This window comes from Cuculus canorus, chromosome 13, assembly GCF_017976375.1.
Source record: "Cuculus canorus isolate bCucCan1 chromosome 13, bCucCan1.pri, whole genome shotgun sequence".
NCBI classification, from domain to species: Eukaryota; Metazoa; Chordata; class Aves; order Cuculiformes; family Cuculidae; genus Cuculus; species Cuculus canorus.
Window position 1 is genome coordinate 2,712,627 of NC_071413.1, and position 27,703 is coordinate 2,740,329.

At 44.1% G+C, this 27,703-nt stretch overlaps 1 protein-coding gene across 4 annotated transcripts in view; it reads right to left on the reverse strand.

Annotated features, from left to right (window-relative positions):
- PEPD (peptidase D) overlaps positions 1–27,489 on the reverse strand; it is a 131,644-nt gene extending 104,155 nt beyond the window's left edge. The window contains exons 1-3 of one of the 4 annotated variants that reach the window (XM_054078737.1): positions 27,380–27,489; positions 11,956–12,139; positions 10,552–10,679 (exon numbers count right to left, since the gene is read on the reverse strand). In XM_054078737.1, the coding sequence (XP_053934712.1) occupies positions 10,552–10,679; positions 11,956–12,139; positions 27,380–27,459 (392 nt within the window). In that variant the 5' untranslated portion in view covers positions 27,460–27,489. Of the gene's footprint in view, positions 1–10,551; positions 10,680–11,955; positions 12,140–16,958; positions 17,095–27,379 lie in introns of those variants that run through there. The other 3 variants (XM_054078735.1, XM_054078739.1, XM_054078738.1) reach the window with 3 other exon arrangements.
- Positions 27,490–27,703: the final 214 nt, after the last annotated feature.

Sequence of the window (27,703 nt, forward strand, 5' to 3'; positions counted from 1 at the left end):
TAATCATGTTGTGTTTCCACTTTAAACCAAATAAAAACTCGGTCTCATTGTTTAAAACCATTTCAAAGCTGTTGTTCAGTACATTGCACAAGAATTCATAACAGCAAATCTTAAGAGATTTGTTACAAATTTGACATTACCGTAAGAATTCCATTAAGCAACATTTCTTTGTATTCTAAAGGACTCTGGAGCAAAAGCCTCGTAATACTAACATGATAAAAGAATGTTCTAGTTTTCAGAACTGCATTCTGCAGAGAGGTACAAATGAGATGGATCAAAATCACAAACGCCAAAGAGAAACTGTGAACAGAATTTATAGCAGCTGATGGCTTAGATACGTTTCTTTCAGGAATAGCTAACAACTGATATATTTGCAACCTAATTGCTGATACACATTCCTATGTTTAAGTTTTCATTTGCATCTAAGCGTTCTTCCAGACAATATTCCACGTATTTAACAACTTTTTCCACTTGGTCACTTTGTGTTTGCATTTTTTAATCCTTCTAGGGCAGATTTTTCAGTTGTCTGTTTTTCCAGTGCATCAGCTCTAAAATGAATTTCAGCTTTCCCTGAAGTAGCCCAATTCAGCCTTTCTTCAGCATTCTGGCTGGAGTTCCCAACTCAAGATTACTTCTCTTACTGCACAGTCCAGTGTGCAAAACTGCCTCCGTTGGAAAGAAACATTCATAGCATGTTCATTACAAAAAAAAATTAAAATTCCAGTTAGGATTAATTCCCAAACACTTTCTACACATTTGAAACGCTGTCACTAATCAGCTGCAGACACTCTCAAGGAGACAGATACGTATACGCCTCAGAATGACCTGAACACCTCTAGCAGAGCGAGCCCAAAGGATGAGGTCCCAGCTTCCTGACGTGTGGCAACCTGACTGCATCGTCTCCTTTAAAATAATCACAGATTAATCCAAAAGCTTTAGCTTTCAGCACCCTGCTCACACCGAGAAGCCACCCCACGCACTGTACCGGCCGGTCCTGCACGAGGCCACTAACAGATATTCAGTCCAAGAAAAAGCCCGCTGAACTGCAAGGTGCAGAGGGCTGTCTTCACATCAGCACTTCTTTTACATACCTTACATTTCCTAGCGTATCTGCAAGCGATTCACCGTCTATAAAAGCCAGGAGAGATCAGAATAAGCACATGTATTTCAGTTTTAGTTTGATTTCTAGCTGCTTTGATTTGCAGACATCTGATATTGCTACATACCCTGCTGCTAGATTTTGCTAACAGCATTCTCCCTCTCTTTCCCACTTAAATTCTTACAGCAGCCTGGAGAAGCCCATGCTCAGCTCTTTTAAAATATTTGGATACAAATATGACCTTTAGGAGCTACTTCACTTTCTCCAGGCTTACTGCTGGAATAGAAACTAGTTTATCGTCATTCCTTTGTGACGCTTTGTGTATTTGTTGTTTCTCTCAAATACAGAATAAAAAATACTGTACCAAACATTTTCTACGATAACACTGCAGAAATGGCAGTTGCACCATGTCCATCTACTGGCAGAAGCTGTTTGAACTGTAACTGCCAGGACTGCATTCTCCCTCATGTTGTACTAATTCTTTGCCCTAAGCCTGTCCTGTCATCTATCCGGGATCATTTACAGTGCCCAATTAGCTTGTCAGAATAGGCAGACACATGAGAACCATCAGCGTGCTTTTATAAATATAATAGCTCATATATTATAATATATTATTATATACAAGTGTAATATACTATCTAAAAGTATATATACTAATAGTAATACAATAATATATATTACAAGTATTATAGGTTTTATGTTCATTACACATTATAAAAAACTAGTTCTCCATTTCTGTTGCTTTATACCTACATAAATTATAGTAAAACAGTGAGATCCTGGCCCAGGGTGCCCAGAGCAGTGGGGGCTGCCCCATCCCTGGAGGGGTTCCAGGCCAGGTTGGATGGGGCTTGGAGCCCCTGAGGCAGTGGGAGGTGTCCCTGCCCATGGCAGGGGGTGGGATTGGAATGGCTTTGAGGTCCCTTCTGATCCAAACTATTCTATGATTCTATTAAGATTTGAATGGTTTTATAAAGTTACTGAAGTCTTTACATCTGTCCTTGTTTGTGTTTTGAAGCTATTTTGGAAGAATTGTGCCTTACTGCACTATTACCTATAACAGAAAGCAACAGGTGTGTCCCAACGTAAGCTCCAATGTCAGGTAATCGTTCTCCTGACAAAGGAAATACAAAGTTAACACCACACAGCACAGACGACAAAAGCGGTATTCCAGGCTGTCTGACTACACATCCTATCAACCCACACATATTAGGGCCAGATAATGACAATCAGCTGCCATTTCTGAGCACTGAACCTGACTTTAGCCAAAAAACTACTGGCATTCATTTAATGTGGTTTTTAAAAGGATCAGGAGGAATCTCTAAGTGAAAGCCAACAACCATTTTGAGGATTTCTTAGGGTGTCAGAAGACAGCAAGTACTGACACAAAGCAAGACACGCTGTACTAAAGACTATCTCCTGCATTAAAATACAGACCCACCAGTCTTCTCCACTTCTTGCTGACAATACCCACACCAGCAAAGCACGTAGAGCTGAAAGAGGGAAAGGGACACAAAAGCAATGTTTTAACACTGTCAGAAAATCGCCAATAAACTCCCTCCTCATTACAATATCATCACACTAACAGATGGCAAAGCATTATCCAAACACGAGGGTGGCAAGAACCGCTAGAAAGAACAACACAAGAGACTCTACAAGATACCAGCAGATGTTCCTGGCTTTGTCCAAAAAAATGCAAGCTCTTAGGTATCCAAAAGGAATTGCGCACTATCAGAGAAGAAGATTAAAAAGCATCAAGGTTGATTTAAAACCAGACAGTACTAATGGGCTGGCTGGTATCACAGACAGGCTCCGGCAACAACCTTAATATTACTCCCTTTCCACATTTCCTAAGATTTCTGTCTTCTCCTTTGAAAGACAGAAATAGCAGCATACATGTCAACTCAGACTCCTCGCTCCTTTTGATGCAGTCCAGAGTAAGATGTATTCTGAGAAAACAACAATTTAAAAGAAACTGAACTGACTGAAAAGGTAACCAGGGCTGGAGCTGAAGTCACGTCAAGCAGAGGAACAGAACGGTGGAGTCTATGTGCACAACGCTGGATGCAGGATGATGGGTATGAGATAGTGGACTTCCCAGTGCTACACACAGGTCATGCAGAAGCAGAATAACTACAAGCAACGCACAGACCATCAGACTTAGAAAATCAGAAATAAAGTATTGAGGAGACGCTCAGAGTTGTTCCTCGTAAAAGCCAAGCCCTAAACTATCTATTTAATCTACTTCAAATACACAGCCTTACTGCTCCTGCTCAGCTAAGCCCACCACAGGCATTCCCAAAAGGTGGAAAAGTTCTTTGGGCTCTCTATAAATCCTATACCTCCAGAGGCAGTGCTTCAATTAAACACTTAAGAAATACTATCAAGAGCTTCCCAAAAAAACCAAAACACAGAAAACTTGCCATTGGTAACCTTTGCTTTATTCCTCTCTGCAAATAAAACTCTTCCTTGGAGAGCATAGCTCTGTACTAGCACAGAAAAAAACTGTAACAAAGGAAATGTTTATACACTGAAATCCCTGCAAGATTTGCTGTAGCAGAAGACTGCTGACAAATACTCATTAGAAAGCTCACTTCCCCTAAAAAAGAGCACAGAAAGAATTACAATGGTTAAGAGAGGGAGTATAATTTCTAGGTCACTATACAATAACAGCCTTTAAACACCGGTCTCCATTCATGCGTCTTAACTGAGACAGTTATGTACTGAACCTGCAATAGCAGATGTTCGGCTTTTACATTGAAAAAACACCTACATTGGGGGGGAAATGAGTAATATTTTATGGCCTGCACGTAAAAGCACTACAGCAAGCTTTGGAACGTGTGCAGCACATCCCACAGCTCCTAAGAACACGAAAGGAAGCACTGACACCGACAGTTAGAGCAACACTGAGATGACCTGACCAGCTTTAAGAAGGGAATAATATTCCCATGTTCCAACTCGTAAAGAAAACCAAACCACAAAGAAATCAAAGGATCTGGCCACAACAACGCCCTGGGCAGTAAGAGAAAGCAGACTGTGCCCCGTGCCACGCTGTCCCTGTAGGACAAAGACCCGGCATCCCCCCGGCACAGGGTCTCGGCCACACGCTCTGACATCCACAGCTCCAGCAGGTACACAGGCAAAGCTGTGCTCAGCCAGAAAAACAAAATCAGCCTGGTTTTCACTCACTGTTAGCTCTTAAGAAGCATTAATATTGATTACACTTTTCCCTATTCTGTTTTAGCAAAGCAGTTGGGTTTGTTTTCCCTTCTTTGTTCCTCCACACAGACAGCTCTCTTCCTTCCTGGCGTACAGACAGACACGGCGCGGGTTGCAGGGAATACAAAACCTGAAGAAAACAGTTAACAACAAGAGCTGAGAAGGGGAATTTTAGAAATGCAAGAACGGAGGCACAGCAGTCAGTATTTCACTCGAGGGTGCTTCCACTAAAGCGCCTTCTCCAATCCAGGCTGAGGAGAAGCCGAGCGCTCTGCACTCGACCCAGGAGCTGCGCCCCAGAAGGCAGCGTGGAGGGGTACAGCCTCGTCAGAGCGCTGCCGCAAAGTCCCCGCCGGCACTCCTTGGGCTGCAGCTCACCTTCCTACCTGCAGCTCTGCCCTTGGAGGAAAAACACACGGCATGCCTGATCAAAAGAAAACTTGGACTCTCTGCTATTTCAAAACGTTATCAGGAGTTTGCATCGCTGACCTCAATGCTAGTGCATGAAATAAAGTATAAAACAAGAAATGCCTGGTGAGGGTTATCAACACTCCCCCTCGCAGGCAAGACTTAACTTTCCCATGAAGCCACATCAGGATGCTAAAAACCTCTGGTGCAGCACTGTCAAGCAGATTTAGTTAGCGCTGGCTCTATTTCTCAATACACCTACATCAAAAAGACGAGAGGAAAAAGCAGCACTTTTAAACACTTACTAAATCACCCCACTCATGCATCCAGTTAAAAGTGTTTGCTGGTAGAAACTGCAAATCAATGAACTGATATAAATCACTATTATTGCTTAAAAACAGAAATACAAGGGAAATTAAGCAGTTACAATGCAAAGATTTATAAAAACAGTTACTGAAGTAAAAGTCAAAGAAATTATACACATTTATCCTGGACCAGCAAGGCTCGTGGACAATTAGAATGCTACAACGATGACGAAATGGATCATTTGAAAAGTCAGAGCACTCGAGCAGCACTGTTTAGAGAAAAACAATTATCAGTGAAGTGGCAAGAGCAATCCAGATACTAATTATTCTGTAAAAGTAATTTTTATCCACAGAGAAATACCATTTTAAAAGGATGGGAGACAAGAAACGGAAATCAGTGTAGTATGAAAAGAATGTGAATCGGGAAACAAGCAGCGTGGGGAATTACACAAGTAAGCCTCGTCAATCAAAAGCAGCCAGCTTTATTGTACAGTTTTGAAAGGATCAGCTGAAGGGTAAAGCAACAGATGTACTATCTGAATAATAGTAAAATATTTGATAAAAATCCCTCTCAAGACTGTTGCTCTCCAAAATCAACTCAAATTGGCTTGGAGAGGAACACGACGATGTGACCTGAAACCCAACGACTACTCCTAACAAAAAAAATGAAAAGCCTAACGCAGGAAATAAGAATAAACAAAAAGATAAAAAGATGAGCTTTTCAAGGGCTGGGAAACCCTCCAATCGCCACACTGAGAAGCGCTGCGTCAATTTAGGCTGATGTTCTCAGAAGTTAAAGTAATAAACAGCAATGAACTGCAAGTCTTGATTAGTGGGATACCGCAATGACTGAAATTAGCCCTGACGCTATTCAGAAAGAGAAGCAGGACTGAGTATGTTCAGGAGATCCACAGATGGCATTTGCAGGTGGTAACAAACTTTGCAGATAAATTGCAATTGCCAGTTGGTATGAAACAGGAATAAGATCACCTAAAGTAATTAAAAACTGATTTTTTAAACAGCAAAATAAAGATTCAGTGGGTAAAGGGAAGGGACTAACAGCAGGAAGCGATCAAACTAAGACATGGACGAAGAAAACACTACAGATACTTCATTTTATTGAAAACAATACAAGAAAAAAAAAACCAAGAGGTGATTTGACATATCAGTTCAGAAGGTAAAACCGACAGCCCTTCTAGAGTGCACTATCTGAACACACGGCTCCAGAGCATGCTGCAAAGAGGGTTCGCACGCACTCCATCAACAAAACTCATCTAGAAAGAGCCCTTCATTTCTGCAAAACCTGTATGAAGGAGAGCAAATAGGGTGATTTAGACTTTGTTCCTTACGGCACTCACATACAGCACACTCCCTTTCCTAAGAGCTGCCCCCAATTCCAGCTTGCCCAGAATGGGCTGACTACAGCCCTTGCCTCCTCGCAGCCAACCCGGAGCTAATGAACACACCCGACTCAGCCACCCTGACGCACTCAGATAAACCACCATGCTGTAAACAATTTAATACTCACAATTACTCAAAACACAAATGCCACAAAATTTAACTCACCCCCATTAAGAAAAAGAGATTAAGAAAGCTATTTCTTAGCTTCTCATTTTCATGGTCGCGTACAGTCTATTGTAGGGAGAAAGTTAAAGCTCAAATAGCCTGAAAAGCTTTTTTTCTTACGAAAGAGTTTGGGAGTGAAAAAGCAAACAAACAAAAAAACCCAACCACATACTCCTGCACTTATTTCCAAAGGCAATAAAATTCCTCAGCTTTGCTGAAGTCAAACAAGTTTAATCACCAAAACCAAAGGTTGATTAGAAAGTGATGACAATGTTTAAAAAAGCTTCCTCATTAGGTCACTGAGAAATTATTAACGTTTGCAAAGCATTTCAATGTACTTCATTACAGCTCCAAAGGGCCACACCAAGGTTCAACTTTGCAAATACAGATAGATTCCAATCAAATCCATGAAAAAATGTTACTGACAGTGGATGCAACGCTGGATTCATGTTTTTATACTTATTAATCAGCTGGTAGGGCTTCAAAGAAAGCATGGGAAATTGCATATAAATATTGCTCTGTCCCATTTAATTTGTATTTCTAAAGTTAGAGCATGAAAGCGTTAAATATTTTTGTTTTCCATCAAAAACACTCTTTACATGGCAAGGCAATTAAGTTACTTTGGCATCCACTCCATACAAAGCAGCTGCTGTACAGTATGTTTTACTTTATAAAGTATCTTTAATCAGCACACTGACTAGGTCTGTCATTTATAATTAAGGAGGTAACTGGCAGGTGCAGCATTAATTAGTGAATTTGAAGTCTCTGTGCAAGACATACAGTCATACCAACTCAATCCTCCCTAGGAATAGAAATGATTGCTAACAGCTTTGCACCACAAACTTGATTACGTGAGACCATGCCAAGACAGAGGGTAAGCTTTCAAAGCTTTTACAACCTCATATTTCCACATTCATTACTTAAACTCTTCCTCCAAAAGTAAGAATACAACAGTACTTCAGGAGTGTAAAATATTCCCCACTAAGACATCTGGTCAGAGGCTTTGTTTCTGCCTTAGAAACAACAGGAGGGGCAGGCGGCAGAGATGGGAAAAGGTCCTCCCAGCTGAAAAGATTTTCCCAGCCGACACCTAAGAAAAAGGCTAGTCCAACATCTGGAGAAATGCCCACGCTCATCACTGAAACAGCAACTGCTGTTGCAATCCCTTCCCAACATGAAAGCAGGACCCTCAGTTCTACCACTGCCACCTTATGAGGTCGTGGGTTTTCTGAGAACATCCAACTTACACAAGTTTAATTAAATCTCTCCTCTCTTTTAAAACTGCAGAGGTCATTTCAGCTTGAAGGGCCTCTGAAATGTAGCCTTTCAGCTATTTACAAGTCTTTAGGGCATACACATTCAGTGAGAAGTCCTACAAGATGAGTAACCGTGCCAAAGACGGGCTGGTTACCCTCCACACTAGTACCAGGTAGCGCTGCATGCTCGGCAGACGCTTGGCCAGGGGTGCATGCATCATCCCGGGGTTCACCCAGGCACCACGGCAGCACGCAAACTGCTCACAAAAACCAGTGCAGTCGGTAAGACTGAAATAATTGTAGCATTCACCATCTTGTTCATAAATGTATAGTGCGCTCAGCTCCAAGCAAATGCTTTCAGACACTCCATTGGTTTTGGCCAACCCAAGACTGCAATTTGAAAAAAGCCAAGATACCCCATTTTTGTATTGATTCAAGGCCAAAAGGCGAAACCTCCTGATTGTAACATTCCCTCAGCTACATTTCAAAAGCAACTCAAACGTGTGTCCTTTGGAAATCAAAGCACAACAGTACATCAAACAACACACCGTTTGCTGAGAGAGTTGGGGTTGTTCAACCTGGAGAAGGCTCCAGGGAGACCTCAGAGCAGCTTCCAGTGCTGAAAGGGGCTCCAGGAAAGCTGGGGAGGGGCTCTGGATCAGGGAGTGCAGGGATAGAATGAGGGGAACGGTTTTAAGCTGAAAGAGGGGAGAGTGAGATGAGACCTTAGGAAGAAATGTTTTGCTGTGAGGGTGGGGAGGCCCTGGCCCAGGTTGCCCAGAGCAGTGGTGGCTGCCCCATCCCTGGAGGGGTTCCAGGCCAGGTTGGATGGAGCTTGGAGCCCCTGATCCAGTGGGAGGTGTCCCTGCCCATGGCAGGGGTGGAACTGGATGGGCTTTGAGGTCCTTTTCAACCCAAACCATTCTATGGTTCTCTGATGTAGTAATAGAGGTAGTAAAGCATTAGTAAAGAGCCTAAACTCACATAGGAGATTCCCACATCTGTCTTAAGTAGAAAAGAATACAAACACATAGCAAAGCAACTGCACTATTCTATGAGCTGGAATACCAGCTGCAGCCCTCTGTACAACACCAATCTCTCCAATATCGTACAGGGCATTGAATTGGTTTGTGCTTCATTGATGCTAAAGGAATGTTTCTCCAGTGGGCAGACAGTGCCTTCCACATGCACAGAACCAAGCGCTGCCAAGGCAAATGCTATCAGATATACAGCAGTGGATGGAAGGCAAACTTATTTGTGTTTTTCTTTCAGAGCTAATTTTGACTTAAAATTGAGTCTTCTGGGAAGGAACACAATCCCTAGCTGTGTGCTGGACCCCCTGCCAACCAACTTATGAAGCAGAACTGCTACTGACTCACAAATGAGTTATTCATCCATCCTCCGCCTGACAAGCAGAAAAAGTACACGACCGCGGCTGACAGAAGAGAAAACAAAGATCCAAACAGAGGGATTCAGGAAGGAGAAGGAGGAGGATTTAGAAAACAAGGATGCTGTCATAAAGGCAATTTGTTACACTCCACAAGAAGACACAATGACAATGAACCACTTTTAACAAGACTTGTAATTGTGTAAATGAACCAATAACAAGCGCTGCACAAACACATCAAAAAGGCCACCGTAGTACTCACCACAATATTTTGTTTGAAAATGCAAAATGAGTCGGTGGAATTGCAGTAACATTTTTAAGCCATTTCAGATTAGGCATAATCAGCAAGGGTATGAAACAGTCGACTTAAAGCAGCAGAACAGAACTTAGGGAGAGCAAAAAACTTTGTCTACAAACGGGAAGGAGCACCACTAGAGAACAGTCTTCAGAGAGCACACGTGAGGGCTAAACAGAAGCTGCTCTCCCACACAGGTGCAGCGCTCTGCTGAAATATTTCAGACAGCACTATTCACATTTTTACGCTATCACAACCAATTTCGGTTCCCAGGCAGGTCTAAGACAGTAATATTCATATAAACTCTCTGAGAAGACAGCAGCCATGCCCTGCCATATGGTCTGGCACAGTTCAGCATATGGGGCTGGTTGTGATTGTTTTCCTTTTCCCAAAATTAGCATTAAAATATAAGTGATAGCTTCAATTAGAATCGAAGCAACCTGAGCTCAACATATTAAATTAGAAGTAACTCAATGTTCTGAGACAACATAGACCACAGAAAAATTTATAGTTCGTCAGAGTATAAACATATTATAATTAAGACTGAGAAAAGAAATGAACACATAAATAAATCAGTTCCTCCACTACTATGGCACTAAGCAATATTTACTATCAATGTGGATGGAAAGAGAGATGTTTATGGCATACTCACAGAACAGAATTAAAGTCATATTCCCCACTCTGTCAGTTTATATCAAAAAGAGTATCAAAGAAGCTAAAATACCTTCCGCCATTCAAAAAGCTTCATTAGCTAAGGCAGCTGCAAACTGGTAAAGCAACTTGAAAAAGCCTGCTTTTCTATTTAACTGATTCAGTCTTAACACTTTATGGTTCAGCTTCCCTTCGTGGATACCTCGAGAACCACAGGTTTCAATTCTACAGGCATTCTCTAACGAACACTGGTGGATCGTTTGATATCATACGATCAACACCAATTGATCAAGTTTTATGTCATTTTATGTGCATAACAATACAATCCACACCAAATCAGAACACAGTTAAAAGATGCATCTTACTTTCCCATCCAAACCGCATAGCTTTCAGGGAGTTGTGGAACAAAAAGCATGGATCTTCCAGTATCAACATCTACTGCTCCAAAGCAGCCTGCTTCAGTTACTCCAAAAGTCCAGTGAAAGTAAGATTCCTAGGTTAAGACAAAACACATTCTTAAAAGAAAACCCTCACTTCCACCAGCTCTAACAACACACTAATCAGAACATACTAATTTCATGTATCTGAAAGAACTCTCTTGCTTTTGGGGGAAGAGGGGGGGTGGTTTAGGTCTAAAGCTTTTCAGACTCATTAAATTTAGGTTACAATAATAAAAATCACTCTGCCGGCAACTGGAAAGGATCAGAGATCAATACGCTACCATAAAAAATGAATATACCCACACAATAAAGCACATTCTTCCCATCTAGAATTAGGGAATGTAGTATCAGGAAGAATCCATCACCCACAAGAGAGGAGAAAGAGTGCAGAGCCATCTGGCTGAGATGCCCGTGTGCTGTAAGTAAAGACTCAGCCGCCCGCAGAGAAGAGGAAAGGCTTTGGGAACGGCCTTTAGCCAAGAGTCAGTCTAAGAAGAAGCAAGCAGACAACTAAAGACCTAACAATACAGCGATGAATTCTGGTAAAGACAGACATACGCCCCGACACCCTGAAAAGTGCATCTCCTCGAAAAGCAGACCAGTAACTACAGAAGATATGCACTATCAAAGATTACACTTACTAGTTTAGTTTCTTGATAACATACAACGGCTCAAGTAAATTCACAAAACAAAGTACCGTAGGAGCCATGCAAGGTATGGGGAATGCATAATTAGAGTCCTGTTATGCTAGCTTCCCCAAAGACTAAGAATGCTTTCAGCATGACATTAACAAGTTATTAAGTCCTATTAGCAAGAGAAGAACACATAAGTACTTAAAGAAGTGTCTAATTTGAGAAGACACATGCTGTAAATTCTAAGATATATCCTGCTTTGTGGAATATACTATTAATAAAAGCTTGAAATATGCTTTTATATTAATTAATTCAGTTTAGGTCCACTCTAACACGTTTCACTACAGAAAGAAGGTTATTTTTTGAATCACAGGCAAGACTGAAAAGAACAAGGAATATTCCTTTGCTGCTTTTAATATTACATTAAACACTGACAGGCAGTATAGCCTTTAACAGGTTTAAGCCCTTTAAAAGGTCTTTTCCAAACAAACAATTCTACGATCCGATATGAAAGCACTGAAAGAGAGTTAACTCGAAGCTGAAGAAGTAGCGTTGTGAAGAAACTGATTTATTTAAGTGGAGCGAGGTAAGGTAATGCACACAGGAGATAAAGGGAAAATAATTAAAAATCATTTAAAAATTCATGCAGTTGAAGAGCATTTCTTAATTTGATTTGAAGTTTTGGATCCGCTCTTACCTGGCGAAACACGACGCCAGTATCAGTGCAGTATCTCTGGGTTTCTTCTCCACCCTGCAGCAGAACAACCGAATTCTTCGGGACATCTTTATTCTGTCTCAGGCGATCACACAGTCGTCTTCTATTCAAGGCAAAGAGTGCTATAGGCACTTTCAAGGTCTCATTCCCCAGCCAAAAGGAGGGTCTAGAAAAGACATTTTTAATTGACAGTTAATGGGAGAGAAAGACAACGGTTAGCATGATTCAGACACAGTGCGCTTGTTACTTTAGTCTGGAGCAGTAAAGAAGTTTAGTTCAACTCTACGCACAAGATATTAATTACTCAAGGGGAAGAAATGTTCTCAAGCGATGATCAAACATTGCTGATACGAGTACCAAAGGAAAAAGATGGCAACAGGGAACGGAGTGGAGTGCAGCTCTGGCCCACGGCGTGTCCCCTGCGACATTCCTTTAGATAAAGCGATACAAAAAGAAGAGGCAGAAAGTGCCAACAGCTCAGGTTGGCTGAGTAAAGGCAAAGCAGGAGAGAAGAAAATGAGTTCCGAGTTACTGAGAACAGAAGGAAGGTTACGTTAGGTCTGGAAAACTTCAGCAAGTCCTTCTGGGAAATGAAAAGGGCTGGAGAGAAATGATGATAGATAGCAAACGCAGGACTACAGCATCTCCCACACTCGCACAGCATCTGCCTGTTTCTTTTCTGCGTATGTCTGTTCAGTCTTGCGCACATATAAGAACCTTCAGTGACCGAACTCGCATGCGCGGCTGGAGAAGCACTGCCCGAGTACCACTGACCTCCTGCCATACATCACCACCCACCCCCAAAGCAGCACAAACCTGCTGAGATGGCCCAGAAAGCTTTGCAAAGATTGTACGCAAGAGAGCTGCCACTGGGAGAACACAGTTTAAAATAAACTGGTTATTAAGCAGTTTCAAAGGTTTAAAGTACTACAAGAATACATTGCTGATTCATGCACGCTTGTTATAGGTCCATACCTGCACTTTTTGGGCCTTTACCAGCAGAAGCAGAGTAGCTTTTTTTAAAAAAAAGAAAAAGATAAGGAGAGAAGAATCTACAAGCATTCCTTTTTTTTTTTTTTATGTTTAATATAGCATAGCTGTGCTTTGGAGCATCATTGTTACAGACAAATACTGTTCTATCAATAAAATCCTATGACTGAAGTCCAAGTTGTCCCTCCACCCCGGCTGCTCTCAGCTCACTGAAGACAGGCTGTTCATTTTCTATCAGTTACTCTTCTGGAGCAGATGACAGAAAGGTGCAGTTAAATTGTTACTACGTTAAGATGACAAAAAATGAACCACCAAGGGACTTAACCTTAGAGAAGCAGAGCTCCACGTCTTAACTATTATATAGTTTTCACGGGCAATCTGAAAGGTAACCTTTGATTTACAGCTGCATAAAGTAACCTCCAGGAAGACTTTATCAGCATCAGAAATGTAAACCCTATCATTTCTTACTGCAGGCACAGCACGAAAGAGCTAATAAAATATTTTATTTTACTTGTTTATAATGACTTAATACAACAGCGCAAGTCATTTCAGAAGGTGAAAGACTGCTCTTGCTAATCCAATTTTCAAACTACCTGCCTAGGAGTTCAGCTGATGGTGCACAAAACACAAATGTGTTTATTATTCTGCCTTCCCGCACGCAGCCGATAACCCAGCACCGTGGCAGGTGATCATTACAAGGGCAGCAGCCCACCTACGGCAGCACCTCAGCCGAGCGTGGAAGCACAGCATAAGCTTTCGGTTTTGGGGTACCCACACCTGTAGGGAGAATGAAGCGAGTTCATACAATCCCAGCAAAAGCTACAGGAAGTTTTAAATCAAAAAGTGAACTTTAAATGCGGGCAAGGCTTTTCAGGTGCCAAACTGGGGCTCAGCAACTCAGCAATGCACAAAAATGCTGTTATCCAAGCAAGATCACTTCCTGCAGTAACTCCATAGAGGGACCTGGAAACCCTCCGCTCACCTTACCACAAGTATAAAAGGGAAGGGATAACATCATCAGATACCCTTATGCCACAGGTTGCTCTCAGACCTTTGTTTCTGCTGTTAAAAAAAAAAACAAAACCAAAAAAGGCAGAGGTGGCAGCATGACCTGTCTTATGCTTGGATTTCACTTCACAATCTTCACCAACAGCAGAGTCTGGCCCTGAGCAGTTGTTTCTGACTCGCACAGGTTTTTCACAGCCTTGGTCTCCCTTTCGAGGCCGCTGTAACGTGCAAGCCCTGCAGGACCCAGGAGCGCTGGGCTGAGCATTGCTGCAAACACTGCTGCACTCCGAGGGTTCTCTGCTGAGCACCCGTCTGTCCATCCGTGCCACGCACAGGCAACGGACCTACTTTCACAACTGAAATTCTGCCCAGAAAAACAGTAAGGTTTCAGAGAGGACTCAACTTACAGAAGTTTGCTTCCTCCACAGCCGTTATTCTCTCGTCCCTCCTACAAGCACTCAGATGCCGAACTAAGGGGACGGATGGACCAACAACACAGCAAGACCCACAGGTGCTGCTTTGCCAGTCGGGTGAAGCCACTCGCAGGAGCCCAGAGCGAGCTTTCCACAACTCTGCCTACCAGGACTATTTAGCACTTCATCAGTGTCAAATACAAGAAGCCACTGATGGCACTTGTAAATTGAGTGGGTACATATATATCACTGCCAAACACGTGTATCAACCCTGCAAATACACACACGATTACAGCGTAATCAGCTTTAAACTCTCTGTTCTTCACCACCAACAATACGACCACAAAGTTCCTTCTAGAGGGGGAATTACAAGCTTTCAGTGCTTGTCTGTGATCTTTAAGCACTAAGTTTCTACCACACAAGACACACAAATATCAGAACATAATTAGTACAATCCATTGACTGGTCCTTCAAGATCTGTTTCTTCTGTTAGTGCACATACTCTCTCATCTCCAGCCACAAACTCAACTCAAAACTCTCATTTGATAATAAAGCGTATTTAAGGCAAGCACTGCTTTGTGGTGCGTGTCTCTTTGAAGCCAGGCAGTCTTCTGCAAATAAGCATCAGAGCGTGTCTGAAACGGCACTTGCAAGACCAGGACAGGACAAGTGAAGCTCAGCTTCCGTATTTTTCTCTCGCCTCATACCAGAATCCAGCCACTGCTCGGTCTGGTAAAGGCCTCCCGCAGCCTCCCTGCTGGCTCAATTTTTACAATCACTTCGGCCTCAGCCCATACAAGCTGTTTTATTAAGAGAAATGTAGGTCGAAACACAAACCTACACCTGATTCTTTAAAGGACATTTTTCTTTTGCCTGGAACTGCTGATTCTCAATGCTTATTGCAGAAGCGTTACATCTTCCAAGAACTTACATGATCCATCTAACATTTTGCATTTGTTTTGGTGCAATAGCCAGAACACGCTAGTAACCAAAACTCCTATTTAAGTTCTGGTTTTCCCATCATTTTTGAGTTAACTTTTTGTACTTCTGTTTTTTCAGAAGGAAATTCATGGACTGTCGTTTCTGTTCTGCTGAGGTCACGCAGGCAGGACCCAGATTTCTGTGCAGATGAGAAACCACCGAAAGTACTTTTCAGGAAGTTCCCAACTGTTTGTTGACTTCGCCTTATTTACACGTTTGGCTTAAGCAGCAGAACCACCAGCAGCAGCCTGCAGCCTAGCCCCTTTCTAATGCTGTTTCCACATCAGCTCTGTGACCTGCAAAGAGCAGCACAAGCGCGTGAGCGACACAAGGGAAACCATGAAAGCAACCACCGCTGTTTAAGGTGTTAACTGGATGTCTTCTTCGTGGCGAACTCAGCGCTCCTTGTGAATAAATCAACAACCTCAAGACTCAGCCCTGTTCAATGTCCCACCGACCCACCCTGGAGCGACTCAGCAGAAGCATCCGTGCCCCGGGAATGCCAGGCAGCGTGAAGGGGAGCCAGGGCAGGAGGGGACCAACCCTCACCCAAAGGCGAAGACCAGAGCCACATTACAGAATTATTAAGGTTGGAAAAGACCTCTATGCTCACCCAGTCCAACTGTCAGCTCATCTCCACTGCGTCTACTAAACCCTGTCCCAAAGTGCCATGGCTATATAGTTTTAGAACACCTCCAGGGACGGAGACTCCACCACTGCTCTGGGCAGCATCAGCTCTTTTTGGCAACTAAGACAAATTCCCCCTCATTCTGATGCATTTTTAATGGCGCCTTCTTAAAAGCCTGCAAGAAATGACCCAGTTTAAGTATGAAACGAAACACAGACCTTGCGCTGAGTAACCCACAGCCACCTTTCAGCATGACTTCCCGCACGTAATGCACTTCAGGGATCATCCATTCTCGGGAAGGCCCTGTGGGGCAGTCTCCCTGCGGGTTCCCCCAAGATCCTCTTGCCACCCTATGCTTTCCCTCTCCAGAGAGCCCCTACTGCAGCTCTAGTGAATCCCAGCTCCACATCCAGCACAGGAGCTCCAGCCTCAGCGCAGGGAGTCCCAGACCCAGTCTCAGCTCCAGCCAAGCCCCAGCTCCAGCCCAGGAGCCCCAGTCCCAGCTCCAGTCCCAGCTTGATGTCCAGCCCCAGCTCCAGCCCAGGAGCCCCAGGTAGAGCACAGGGAGTCCCAGCCCCAACCTCAGCTCCAGCACAAGGAGCCCCAGCTCAGGAATCCAATTCCCAGCTCCAGCTCCAGCTCAGGAGTCCCAGTCCCAACTCCAGCCCCAGCTCCAGCTCCAACACAGAAGCCCTAGTCCCAGTCCCAGCTCAAACTCCAGCTCCAGCACAGGAGCCCCAGTCTCAAACTCCGGCTGCACCCCCAGCTCCAGCTCAGGAGCCCCAATCCCAGCTCCAGCACAGGGAGCCCCAGTCTCGGTCCCAACTCCAGCAGAGGAGCCCCAGCCCCAGCCCCAGCCCCAGCCCCAGCCCCAGCCCCTGCCCCTGCCCCTGCCCCACAGCCCCACAGCCCCAGCCCCCTCCCGGCCGCCCCCGCGGCGCTGCCCAGGCCGAGGCGCTGCTCACCCGGCGGACGCCGCCATGCTGCCTCGGCGCTCGGTCACGTGATGGCGCGGCTCGCCCCGCCCCGGGCCCGGCTGGGAGCTGCGGGCCGGGGGGCGGGCAGTGCCCCGCCTGCACTGTAGAGTTCCCTCTTGAAGGTGTATAAACGTCCCCGAAATTGTCATGCATTACCTTATGAGGAGCGGCTGAGAGAGCTGGGGGTGTTCAGCCTGGAGGAGGCTGAGGGGAGACCTCATTGCTCTCTACAACTGCCTGAAAGGAGATTGTGGAGAGGAGGGAGCTGGGCTCTTCTCCCCGGGACAGGACAAGGGGGAATGGCCTGAAGCTGCATCAGGGGAGGGTCAGGTTGGATATCAGGAAAAAATTCTTCACGGAAAGGGTCATTGGGCACTGGAACAGCTGCCCAGGGAGGGGGGAGTCACCTTCCCTGGTGGTGTTTAAGGAACGGGTGGATGAGGTGCTGAGGGACATGGTTTAGGGAGTGTTGGGAATGGTTGGACTCATGACCCAGTGGGTCCTTTCCAAACTGGTGATTCTGTGATTCTATGACTGTGGAGAGGTGTTTGGGTGTAGGAACTCAAGTTGACATGTCCATGCCTCAAAATTATAAGCTACCAGAAGAAACCAACAATTCATAGGCCAGGGTTCATGTGGCCAGTAACCGCCATACAGCAGCAAAAGAAAATACCTGTAAGCATGAAATATCAGGCAAAGAATGGGAGCGAGAATCTCTGTTCTGTGACCTGAATACACAGCTTAGCTGCTCTATGCCTCAATAAAACAGTAATAAATACTGCTCTGAGCCAGCAGCTCATCACAAGTACCGCTGCCCTCCCTTTCTGGAAGGAAAGCACAAGTCCTTGCTCTGCTGCTGTGGAGCAATGCCACTTCTGTGTTGTTCCAGCACTGATCTCAAAAGAGAGTACTGTGATACCATGAAACACTGAGCTACTGCACGTGGAGAGTCTGCTTCCAGCCCGAGCGCTTGAGGAATGCAGGGCAGCGAGACGAACAGGCAGGCGGCATGTCATAAAACACATGGAGCTTGAAGAGCTTGTTTGTCATAGCAAATCAGGGCACTGTTATTAAGAAACAGGCATGATTCACCCCCTTTCTCGGTTGGCCAAATTGCCCACTAAAAGTTGGGAGTAAACAGCAGCTACTCGTGCACAGCTGGCACCTAAGCGGTGTCTGAAAGCTGCAGGGCAATCACAAGGAAAGACTTCAGAAAGTCTAGAGAGGAGTGTGCAAATTAAGAGAGCTAGAAAAGGCAAGGAGTCATCTCCTAGCTTTTTCTGGTTTTATGCTCAACGGTCACGGACTTTTACTACAAAACATATAACGTAAGAACCAGAAGCTTCCTTCATGGACTGTCCATTTGCTAAGGAACAATGCTGATTTTTGGCTCCAGTTATTGGATAAAGCCCCATTTTAGGCATTATCGTTGAATTTCAAGGAAGTTCCTTCAGTTTATGCAGATTGAAAATGCTTTTTAATGTAAACTGGAGCAAAATATTTTGCCACTTTTAGTCCCCTAGTGGTGCTCCTTTCTACATAGACAAGCAGAGTTAGTGGGAAGAGGCAGGGAAGCTCACTTTGCCTTTCCCTCTCCTGTTGAGAGTGGAGAGAAAAGACTAAAGCCTTCAAGGCACACTTCCAAATGCTGTCATTAGTGGCTTCCAACATTCATCCTTCCCAGCTCCTCTTTGCCTACTGATCTACTTGCCCTCCTTTAAGGAAAGGTCTCCTGCACTGTAATATCCGCTCTCTAAAATGGGTTATCTGGGTCTCTCTGTTCTGGTTATTTTAATTTCCTCATCTCTTCTCCTTGGTCGTTTTACCCTCCTCCCAAAAACTGTTGCTGAGATTTGCAAGAGTTTCCTACGTTGTGTTAAATCTCAGCAAAAAATAAGACTCCACTCTTCAGGAAAACAAGCAAATACGTTTTATTTTATACTGTTTGTTATCTAAAATAGCCTGTTCTCCTGTCTCAGGACTGGAAAGAATTAAACTTCTGCACTATGCACAAATCAAACTCATTTGCACGTGGCTATACTGGCAGCCAGTTGAAATGCCACCCACAGGAATGATACTGGCAGCCAGACTGGGAGCCAAACCAGCTTTATTGCACACACAGATGATTCTGATTCTCTCTGCACTCCACTTGACTACACAACTGAGATGACACAGGCACAGACCTCAGTACCTGAGAAGCTACTTTAGAGCATTTCCCTCTAAAACAAGGTCTGACTGACGGTTCCTGTCACTTATCTCCCAGCAGGTCTTCCCTCTGCAGTCAAGAACCTCCTCTCTCAGGCCAGAGGCCTGATTTTGTCCTTTTTGCATCTTCAGAATCTACACTATAGCAGTCTGGGTGTACAAGAGATGCAAGACAACAGCATGTGATGGAGTTCTGCACTGACCAGATTCTTGGTCAAAAATCCAGTTGAAGTCTGCCTCAAGAGCACACCAGAAACATAGAAAGAGCTTTCAATCTTTAGCCATTATTCAAACATCAAGTAGAATAACGAGCTGCTTAAATAGGAAAAATTCAAATCTGTGGTAGGAGACAAAGCAAGACAAAAAAACCACTTGAACACAAGCATCCCCTGACTTGTTGTATCCTTGCACTGGGGAGGACAATGCAGCCTTGCTCTGAATCCAGCCACTGTCTTCCTGAATTACATCCAGCTGCAGACAGTCCCTGAGGGCCCCTTGGAAGCTTTCCCTTCCCTCTCCTCTGAGACTCAGCTGCCTGTTTCCACCCGGCTCCTAAGCGGCTTGGATTCCTGCTCCTGGTAGGACCTTCTGTCTCTCCTCAGGCTATGTACCAGTTAGCTAGAAGTAACTGAATTGCATAAGAAGCTCTTTTTATTATCATAAAGATTTAAAACAGCTCCAATTTTCTCACACAGACAGAAAAGACCTTGGAAATATTAGCAGAAAAGTTACTGTAACAATTGTTCACTTCACACCCAAAGAGGAAAGCAGCATTGACAAACTGGTACCAGTACTTTTCTATTGCTGTTCCTCCCTCTGTTTTAAGCATTTATCCTGCTGTCCAGGCAGCATCTTGGAGCTCTGCACCCTCAGTGAGTGCATTCACAGTTTCTGTTACTCAAGCTGAAAAGAAAGAACATTAGGCTAATAAACCTCCCTTTAATTATAGGAAAATTATGTAACTGTTGCAAATACAGGTCAACCTACTCTCTCCAGGTTTTACAGTACAATAGATGAAAATCCAAAACTAGAGAGGCAGATGCAGTTCTAGTATGAGCTGGAGGAAAAGGGAGGATGCTGCAGCTGTGATAACAGCATGTGCCAGGGGAACATCACCCTCCTGTCTGCCCTCCAGCCCACGTTGGGTGTCAAAAGAAGAGCTGAATCCTCTCTGACTGCTGCACACTGCTTGAGCTTCTCTCTTGCTTTGAGAAATGCAGTGGGTGAGAGATCCAGTCATGCAGGGCAGCCACGAGGGATCATGGAGCCACATGGAGCCCATGGTACCACAGCAAGAATCTTTAGCTGCCAGCATCATGACATGAAATGGGGAACAGGCTCTAACGCCGAGTGACTAAGGTCACCACAGGCCCTCCTTAGTAAATCCTTACCCGGTTATAGGATTTCTTTACAAGAAAAAGCTCCCATATTATACATGCCATCACAAACCCAGAAATAACAAGCCGTGCTGGTCTATCAGCACAGAATTTTTTCTAAGTTCAGCTTGACCTGGTTTTCTGCTGATTATTCCCCTAAACGTTTGGAAGCGAGAACACTGCTGGCTGAGATGCTCTGTGACCTTCTTCACTTGGATGGGAGCGAGCTGCCCAGGCAAAGGACAACAGTTAGAATTTGTAGGTATCAAAGTATTTTATATATTGTAGAATCTGCTGTGAGTCCGAAGTAATTATACAGTTTCCTATGTTAAAATGCGCCAATACTGTTTTTTTCATCACTGAATTACTATACAGAGATAGATCCTTACCATCTCCTCGCTGGAAGATACACGTGCTGCCTTTGTTTGATACAATGGCCACAAGTCTTTAACTTGGAATTAAGATTACAAGGTCCCTTCAAAGTAACCGATTGAACAAAGGCATCTGCCTTTGGCATTTTCATCGTGAAACAATTTTGAGAAAATTCTCCCTCGAGCACTAAATGTATACTGGGTTATTGATCTTCTGGATCTTGAAATAAAAGTGTGGCTTTCCCAAAGCCTGTGTGAACTAAATTATTATAAAAGACAAGAAAGGTAAAGCGATACATTGCTTCATTACTCTTCCCATTGACTTTCACTTCAGAGTAAGAAAATCTAGTACAGCCAAAATGCACCCATCAAAGATGGGACAGTCTAAGAAGGCTTCTTTGGCTATTGATCAATCTTTACACAATTTTATGTTATTTTTAGGGTGCTTTTCCTGCAGTACCCTAGTACAGACTGTCATTTTTATTTACATCAACCTGCCCATCTTTATTTATAATTTGGTGCCATGGGAATGATTATCTCATTAAAATGTATTAACACAGCCCTATCGAAACTGCCTGGGAGATTTCTTTTTAGGGGGGGTTTTGGTTCATTACGTTTTTTTAAGGATTAGTGGCCAACGTGATGAGCACTGTAATGTTTTTCTAATATTGCTTGAAAGAATCAATTTTTGTATATTGCAACATATAGTTTTGCTTCAATAAAAGGAGAATTTTCAATGATTTTCAGTCTGTTTGGTCATATACTGAAGTTTTTGCTAACTCATGGCCACGAAGGCACGTTCTACACCCTGTGCCCTTTACCTAGTGCCTGACACCTTTTTTGATGTTCTGAGATTTATTTCCTCAGCTTTTCTCATTTTCAAAGGCACGGCCTTTGTCTACAAAGAGGAGCAGCACACTGGCTGCACCTCGAAGGGCAAAACCAGAGGTGCTTTGCACCACCTTCTAGAGTAGAAACGTCGGAAGCCACTGATGAGGTTTCTGCACTGTGTGACTGAAAAGTTTGTCTACTGTGCACATATGAACACATGGCCAATCGTACAATGGGAAAGCACCACTTCGCATCCAAGTTCTCCATGGCACCACAAATTTAGCTGAACCCTAGCAATATATTGCACAGGTATAATACAGAACATGTTTACAAATCTTAATTTTTCTTTCATTACTGTCTGAACAGCATACTCTCCACCCAGTGCACAACAAACCCCCAAACAAGCTCATAATGCTTATGTAAATACTTTCTCAAAAGATTAACGCCTTCAGGTTTCTGCAGATTATGATTCATATCTTCACACTAATTTAAAGTTAGATTTCTCACTTTTTTTTGATGAGAAAATTCTCTTTAATTATTTACTGCTTGTATAGAAAGTATTTTTCACTCTGAGATCTTGCATTAAAATTCTAAGCCACAGGTTTACCAAGATGTACATTTTGTCAATGATGAAGAAATTACTTTCTCTTACATAGATGTATTAGAGTTATCTGAAATCAGGCTTCGAATGAGCAACATTTCCTTTTTCTGCTTGAAACAGCCCTACCCTCCTTGCCAGGAAAGACAGACCAGCTTCTGATGCTGCCCTCTCACAATAGAGCCCACTGCTCCTCCAGCTCTCCCTTTCCTACCTTGTTCTGTTGGATGGCAACGGACAGGCTACGAGGGCCGAGTGACAGCAAGGTTGCCATGGAGCCACATCTGCCACCACGGTGAACTCAGTGGTGCGGCTGTTCCTGGCCAAAAGTCATCAGCATTCTTGCCCCAAACTGAGTCCCAAGGTCAACTGTGAGTCAGCTCCTCAGCAACAGCTGCAGAAGATGGGATACACAACTTCCTATTGTACAAACTACTCATCTCTTTTGCATCCGACTGGAAATTAACCCAGCTGGCTCTTGGCTTCAATGTGAAACCACAGCAATAAGCAATCAGCCATCAAATTATCTGCTCGCAGCTCATGTCCTGGGACTGCAGCACTGTTTTAGTTTGGGGAGGCTTACGCCACCCAAAGCCCTCTCCCGTGAGCAAGCTCTAACCTGGGAGCTTAGAAGGAGCAGAGGGCACTGTGCAATAATACGCTAGAGGACAGAGAAGATAAAAAGCATGAGCTTATGAATCAGGGAATTCCATTATCTTTTGAACTGTAAAAAATGGCTATTTTACACAACTGCTCTCTCCCCAAAAGACAAAATCCAGTCTTTCTCCCAGGCGGTGGAAACGGTGCCAAAAGTACAAAGTGCACTAAGGATGTTATACGCCTCTTCGCCTTTTAATGATTCAACCAACTAACATTTATTTTAAAAGTGGGTCATACTTACAGGCATTTTTCAAACACTATGCCAGTTTGATGAGAGAGACTCGATTTATTGCAGAGCTGCTCAGCCCTCATTTCCAGAGCGTGAACCTGCCTGCTCCGTGCCCAGCTGCCCCATGCTGGCAGCCTCCCTGCAGAAGTTACACTAGGCACAGGTATCTGCAAAGTGACTTGAATGCATACATGAAAATTAGGCTCAATGAGATTCAACTTGGGCAACAAAAACAGCATTCACAATCACCATTCTCTGCTACTGAGCTTCCAAAGTCAAATGTCATTGTCTGGTTTTAATTTTAGAGTCACAAACATAGACGTTATTTATGAGAAATGATTATTTGCCATCTCAAAAAGTCTATTTTGCTGAAACACCCTGCCGTCAAGTACAAGTTTAGACTATTGTGAGGACAGCTTCACTCTGTTTCCATGAGCATTAGCAGCGTTAATGTGATTTGTGGAGGAGATTCAGAAAGGAAGCTCAAAGAACGTGTGTGGCTTAATTGTGTGTCTGTGTGCGTGTGTTATTTCCAAGCATCCTGTGTTTCAGGTGGCATCTGTCTGCATCCTTGGAAATAGAAAGGCTCATACAACGTCACTGATGTGGTGCTACAGCTGCGCCTTTCCCCCCTTAAGCCCTGACAGGCATCTTTGTTTGTTTGTATGCAGGGGCTCTGTTTGAACAGTTGCCTGGTGTCCTTGCTTCCTATGCTGGCAGGAGAGGTGACTTTTTTGTTTTGATTTTTTGTTTTTCAGAAGATGTGGTAACTTTTTTGCTATTATTAGTGGTGACAGCAAGACTCTTCTGGTCCAGGCTGGCATCATGTGACAGCCAGAGAGGAAGAATTCCGCTTTGGAAAATAACGTGGGTTATTACAGAGTTCCAGAACCAGGAGATGCCAAGCAGCAGCATCACCCCAGGATGCTGTCAGGGTGTAGCAGGCAGCGTGCTCTCCTCCAGCCGCAGCTGCCTTTGCAATGTATTTAGGGGTCTATATTGAATATCAGGAGGTAGAAAGCAGGTACAAAACAGAGCAGTTCCAGTATTACATGGCAAAGCAGTGCTAATTTAGGATCTGTGTGTGTTGTTTTACTTCCTGCTAATTGCATGTTTTAACTGTGCAACCCCCCTTTTGTGATACCACATTTCCCCTTTTGCATTGTATGGAGAAGGGGCAGATTTGACTCAGATTTGCTTTCCCAAGGCTAAAAAGAGGCAATTTTCACTTGTTTCCAAAGATACAAACAACAGAGATGGAAAAAAAAAACCTCTCTAGGCTCAGAGATTTCTGAAATCACATCTTAAGGCATTTTGGTACCATCCACCAGCTCACCGGCAGCCGGGGGCCACGCGCAGCTCCCTCGCTGTGTGAGGTTTTCCCAGTTTCACTTCTCTGCAGCGAGGATGAGAAAGCAAATCTGAGTCACACCGCAAAGCGGGCCGATGACAGGCTGACTAATGGTGCTTTGACAACATCCAATAGATTTCATAGAGATTAAGGCCTCGTCAGAAATTTGTCAGCAGTAGTTTAGGAAATACTTAGTGAAGATTTGCAGAGTTAACAGCTCTGTGGGTGTTTGCTGTTTGGCTATCTACATAAACAAACAGCTGGTGCAGCTGGAATAAAATCAGCAAAGTTGTTACTAATTTAGACTCTTTGGGCATGTCTCTGCTCCAGGCACAGAAATGACTGCGCTGGAGCGTGCTGGTACCCCAGCTATTTTTAACCCACCTAGCGTGGTCCCGGAGGAAACCAGCTACAGCAGCACAGAGCTCATCATGGATTCATTCACTCAGCTTTTTGGCTCAAATATTAGTGCCAACAGCATTAGCTAAACCCTTTTAAAATCAGAAAAAGGAGATACAAAGGGCTTGATTCAGCAACAGTGCGATTCAGAGAGCAAACTCACAGTTGCTCACGCTAGGAACTGTGACAGACTACACCGATGAAGACAAGAAGCTTAAATGTGCCGTGGTGGACAACGGGGAGGCAGGGAGCCAGCAAACACGGTGGCTGCGGTGGGGAAGGGTCTGGCCTTCACGGTGAATCCTTTATGCCATTGCAAAAGGAAAATGTCACATGGAAAAGGAGGAAAGTTCTATTAATAAAGAGTCACTGGGGTAATGTGCAGCAGAAGAGGAGGAGAGATGGTGACTGGAGTTGTTTATCTGCAAAGAGCTTTATGTCCCTGTGAGAGCTCTGACTTACTGCTTCTGGAAGAGTTTTCTAGCCTTGGTGTCAAAGTTCAGGGACCTTTCCTACGTTCCCAGCACTAGCCGGCAGAACTGCCTCTTTGTTTGTAATAATTTCTTATCAACAGTGGCTTGTTTTATGCATGTCACTCTTGCTCCTCGGGGGCTGGTCAGACAACCAGGACAGGCAATTGCCCAAGGCAGTCAAATGCTCACCGTGCGATACCTTCTGGCTAAGAGGAAAGATATCATCCCACTTACCTAATAACCTATTGAACTATCCCTACTCTTGGATTTATTCTTCTTGCTAGCTTGAGAGTCCGCAAGATTAAAAAATGGAACAAACAAACAATGGTAAAATATAAAATTAAAACATCCAGTAAATGTCAAACCTCTACCATGAGCTGTACTGCTTGCTGAGATCACAATCTGTCAGAACAGCACTTGCTGAAAAAAGCAGTTTCTTGCGAAAGACTGCCTTCTAATTCAGAATATTTAGGGCCATGGCTAAGGCACGGACCTGGGCTAGGTCCTGAGAAAACTAAAGTGAAGGCTGAAGAGCCCAAAGGGGATCACAGTAGAAAATGTATCCAACTTTTCACTGGAGAGAAGCACAGTCCCTCCAGTGCACTGAAGGAAGAGTAGGGAATGCCATTGCCTCGGCACAGCATGAGCCTGCCAGGCTCTAATGAGACAGGCTGACTAACGGGGGAAGGATGCAGGAGATGTTCAGCAGGAGCAGGCCTTGACCTTGGAACTGAGCCCATGTTCTCTAGCGGAGAGTAATAACGAGAAAGGCTAGATCAAAGGAGACAGCGCTAACAAAGAGGTGAAAGAGATAGGTAAAGACACGCCAGCACTTACTGAGTACTTGGCTTCTCAGTCCTTTGCTTTGGGCTTGACCTCGTGTTTTCCCGACTCTCCCGTTGTCTTCATGAGCCCAAGCCCCATGAGCAGGGACACCCTGTAGGTGAGCTGGTGCAGCAGGCTGTATACACTACGCCTGCTTGATACATTCACAGCCATTATGCATGGGTAATTTTTATTACCCAGGGGCATTTCTCTTTTACATATCCCTAGCCATGATTTTACTGAAATAATTTTCTTTTTTAGTGGCCTCTTATATTGTTAGAGCGCCCGTGATTTCCCCAAGGTTAGATGATGAATGACAACACATCGCACAAAGACAAAATACAGGCTTTTGCCAACTATAAACCAGATTTTTTCATTTGATACGTTTCCTTTTTTTGCGCAACAATGATAAGCAACCTTGATGGGTTGAACAGTGTAAATAGAAATTTAACAAGCTCTCTTCTGAATCCAGGATCAGATAAAAAAGAGTTTCAGAAGAGATACTAGATTTCTTCTAACACGGTAGACCTCCAGAAAATAGATTAAACATTTTGAAGACAATTTCAAATACAATCAGCTGGCTTCAACCCTGCCATTAGTTGTGCCTGGGCAGCCAGGGGGGGTTCTTCAGGGATTCCAGTGACTTCAGCAAAACACAGCAGCACTAGAAAGACATACCCTTTAAACAGTGCACTATCAAACACAGGCTCAGCCCCTCAGCAGCTCAGAGGTCTCCTTTTCCACAGACCTCTCCTGCAGACCAGGCAGCACAGAGACCCTGTGGTGACCTGCAGGCAGGCAGCGTGCTTCCCTCCTTCTCGGCCTCCTCTCTCCTTGCAAGCATTTGATAGCAGCAATAGCTCCCAGCCAACCCCATGCAGGAGGCATCTTTGATACAGACAGTATTTTCCTGTTCAAACGGGTATTCCCAGCTGCTCCCGGAGAACAGAACATGAATATCATCACTTTTCTGGCTGAAGCTATGTGATCTAAGCCAAGCTTCAACCTGACCAATAGGTCTTTCCTTAAAAAGGCAGGGAAGAAGCAGCAAGCCCCGTGTGGGGGTCCAGCTGGTGTGAGTGCTGCTGTACCTGCGGAGGGGCTCAGGGATGCTCCATGGAAAGATGGTATCGATCCAAATGTGTAAACAGACCTTTCCTCTCAAACACATGCAGACTCCACGGGCAGCAGCAAGTTGGACCTAAAAAAAGGAACGTTAATCCAGATTAGAAAATTAAAGTAAAAAAAGAGACAATCGACACTATTTTAATATGTGAGGTACTTCAAAAAAATCCAATTATCAAAATACCCAAGCGAGCATTGTTAAGCGCACTGGCCTGAAGGTGAATATTTTGGTGGCAGAATGGTAGGATGCACCAAGTGCCCCAAACACTACAGAAATACATGATATCAGA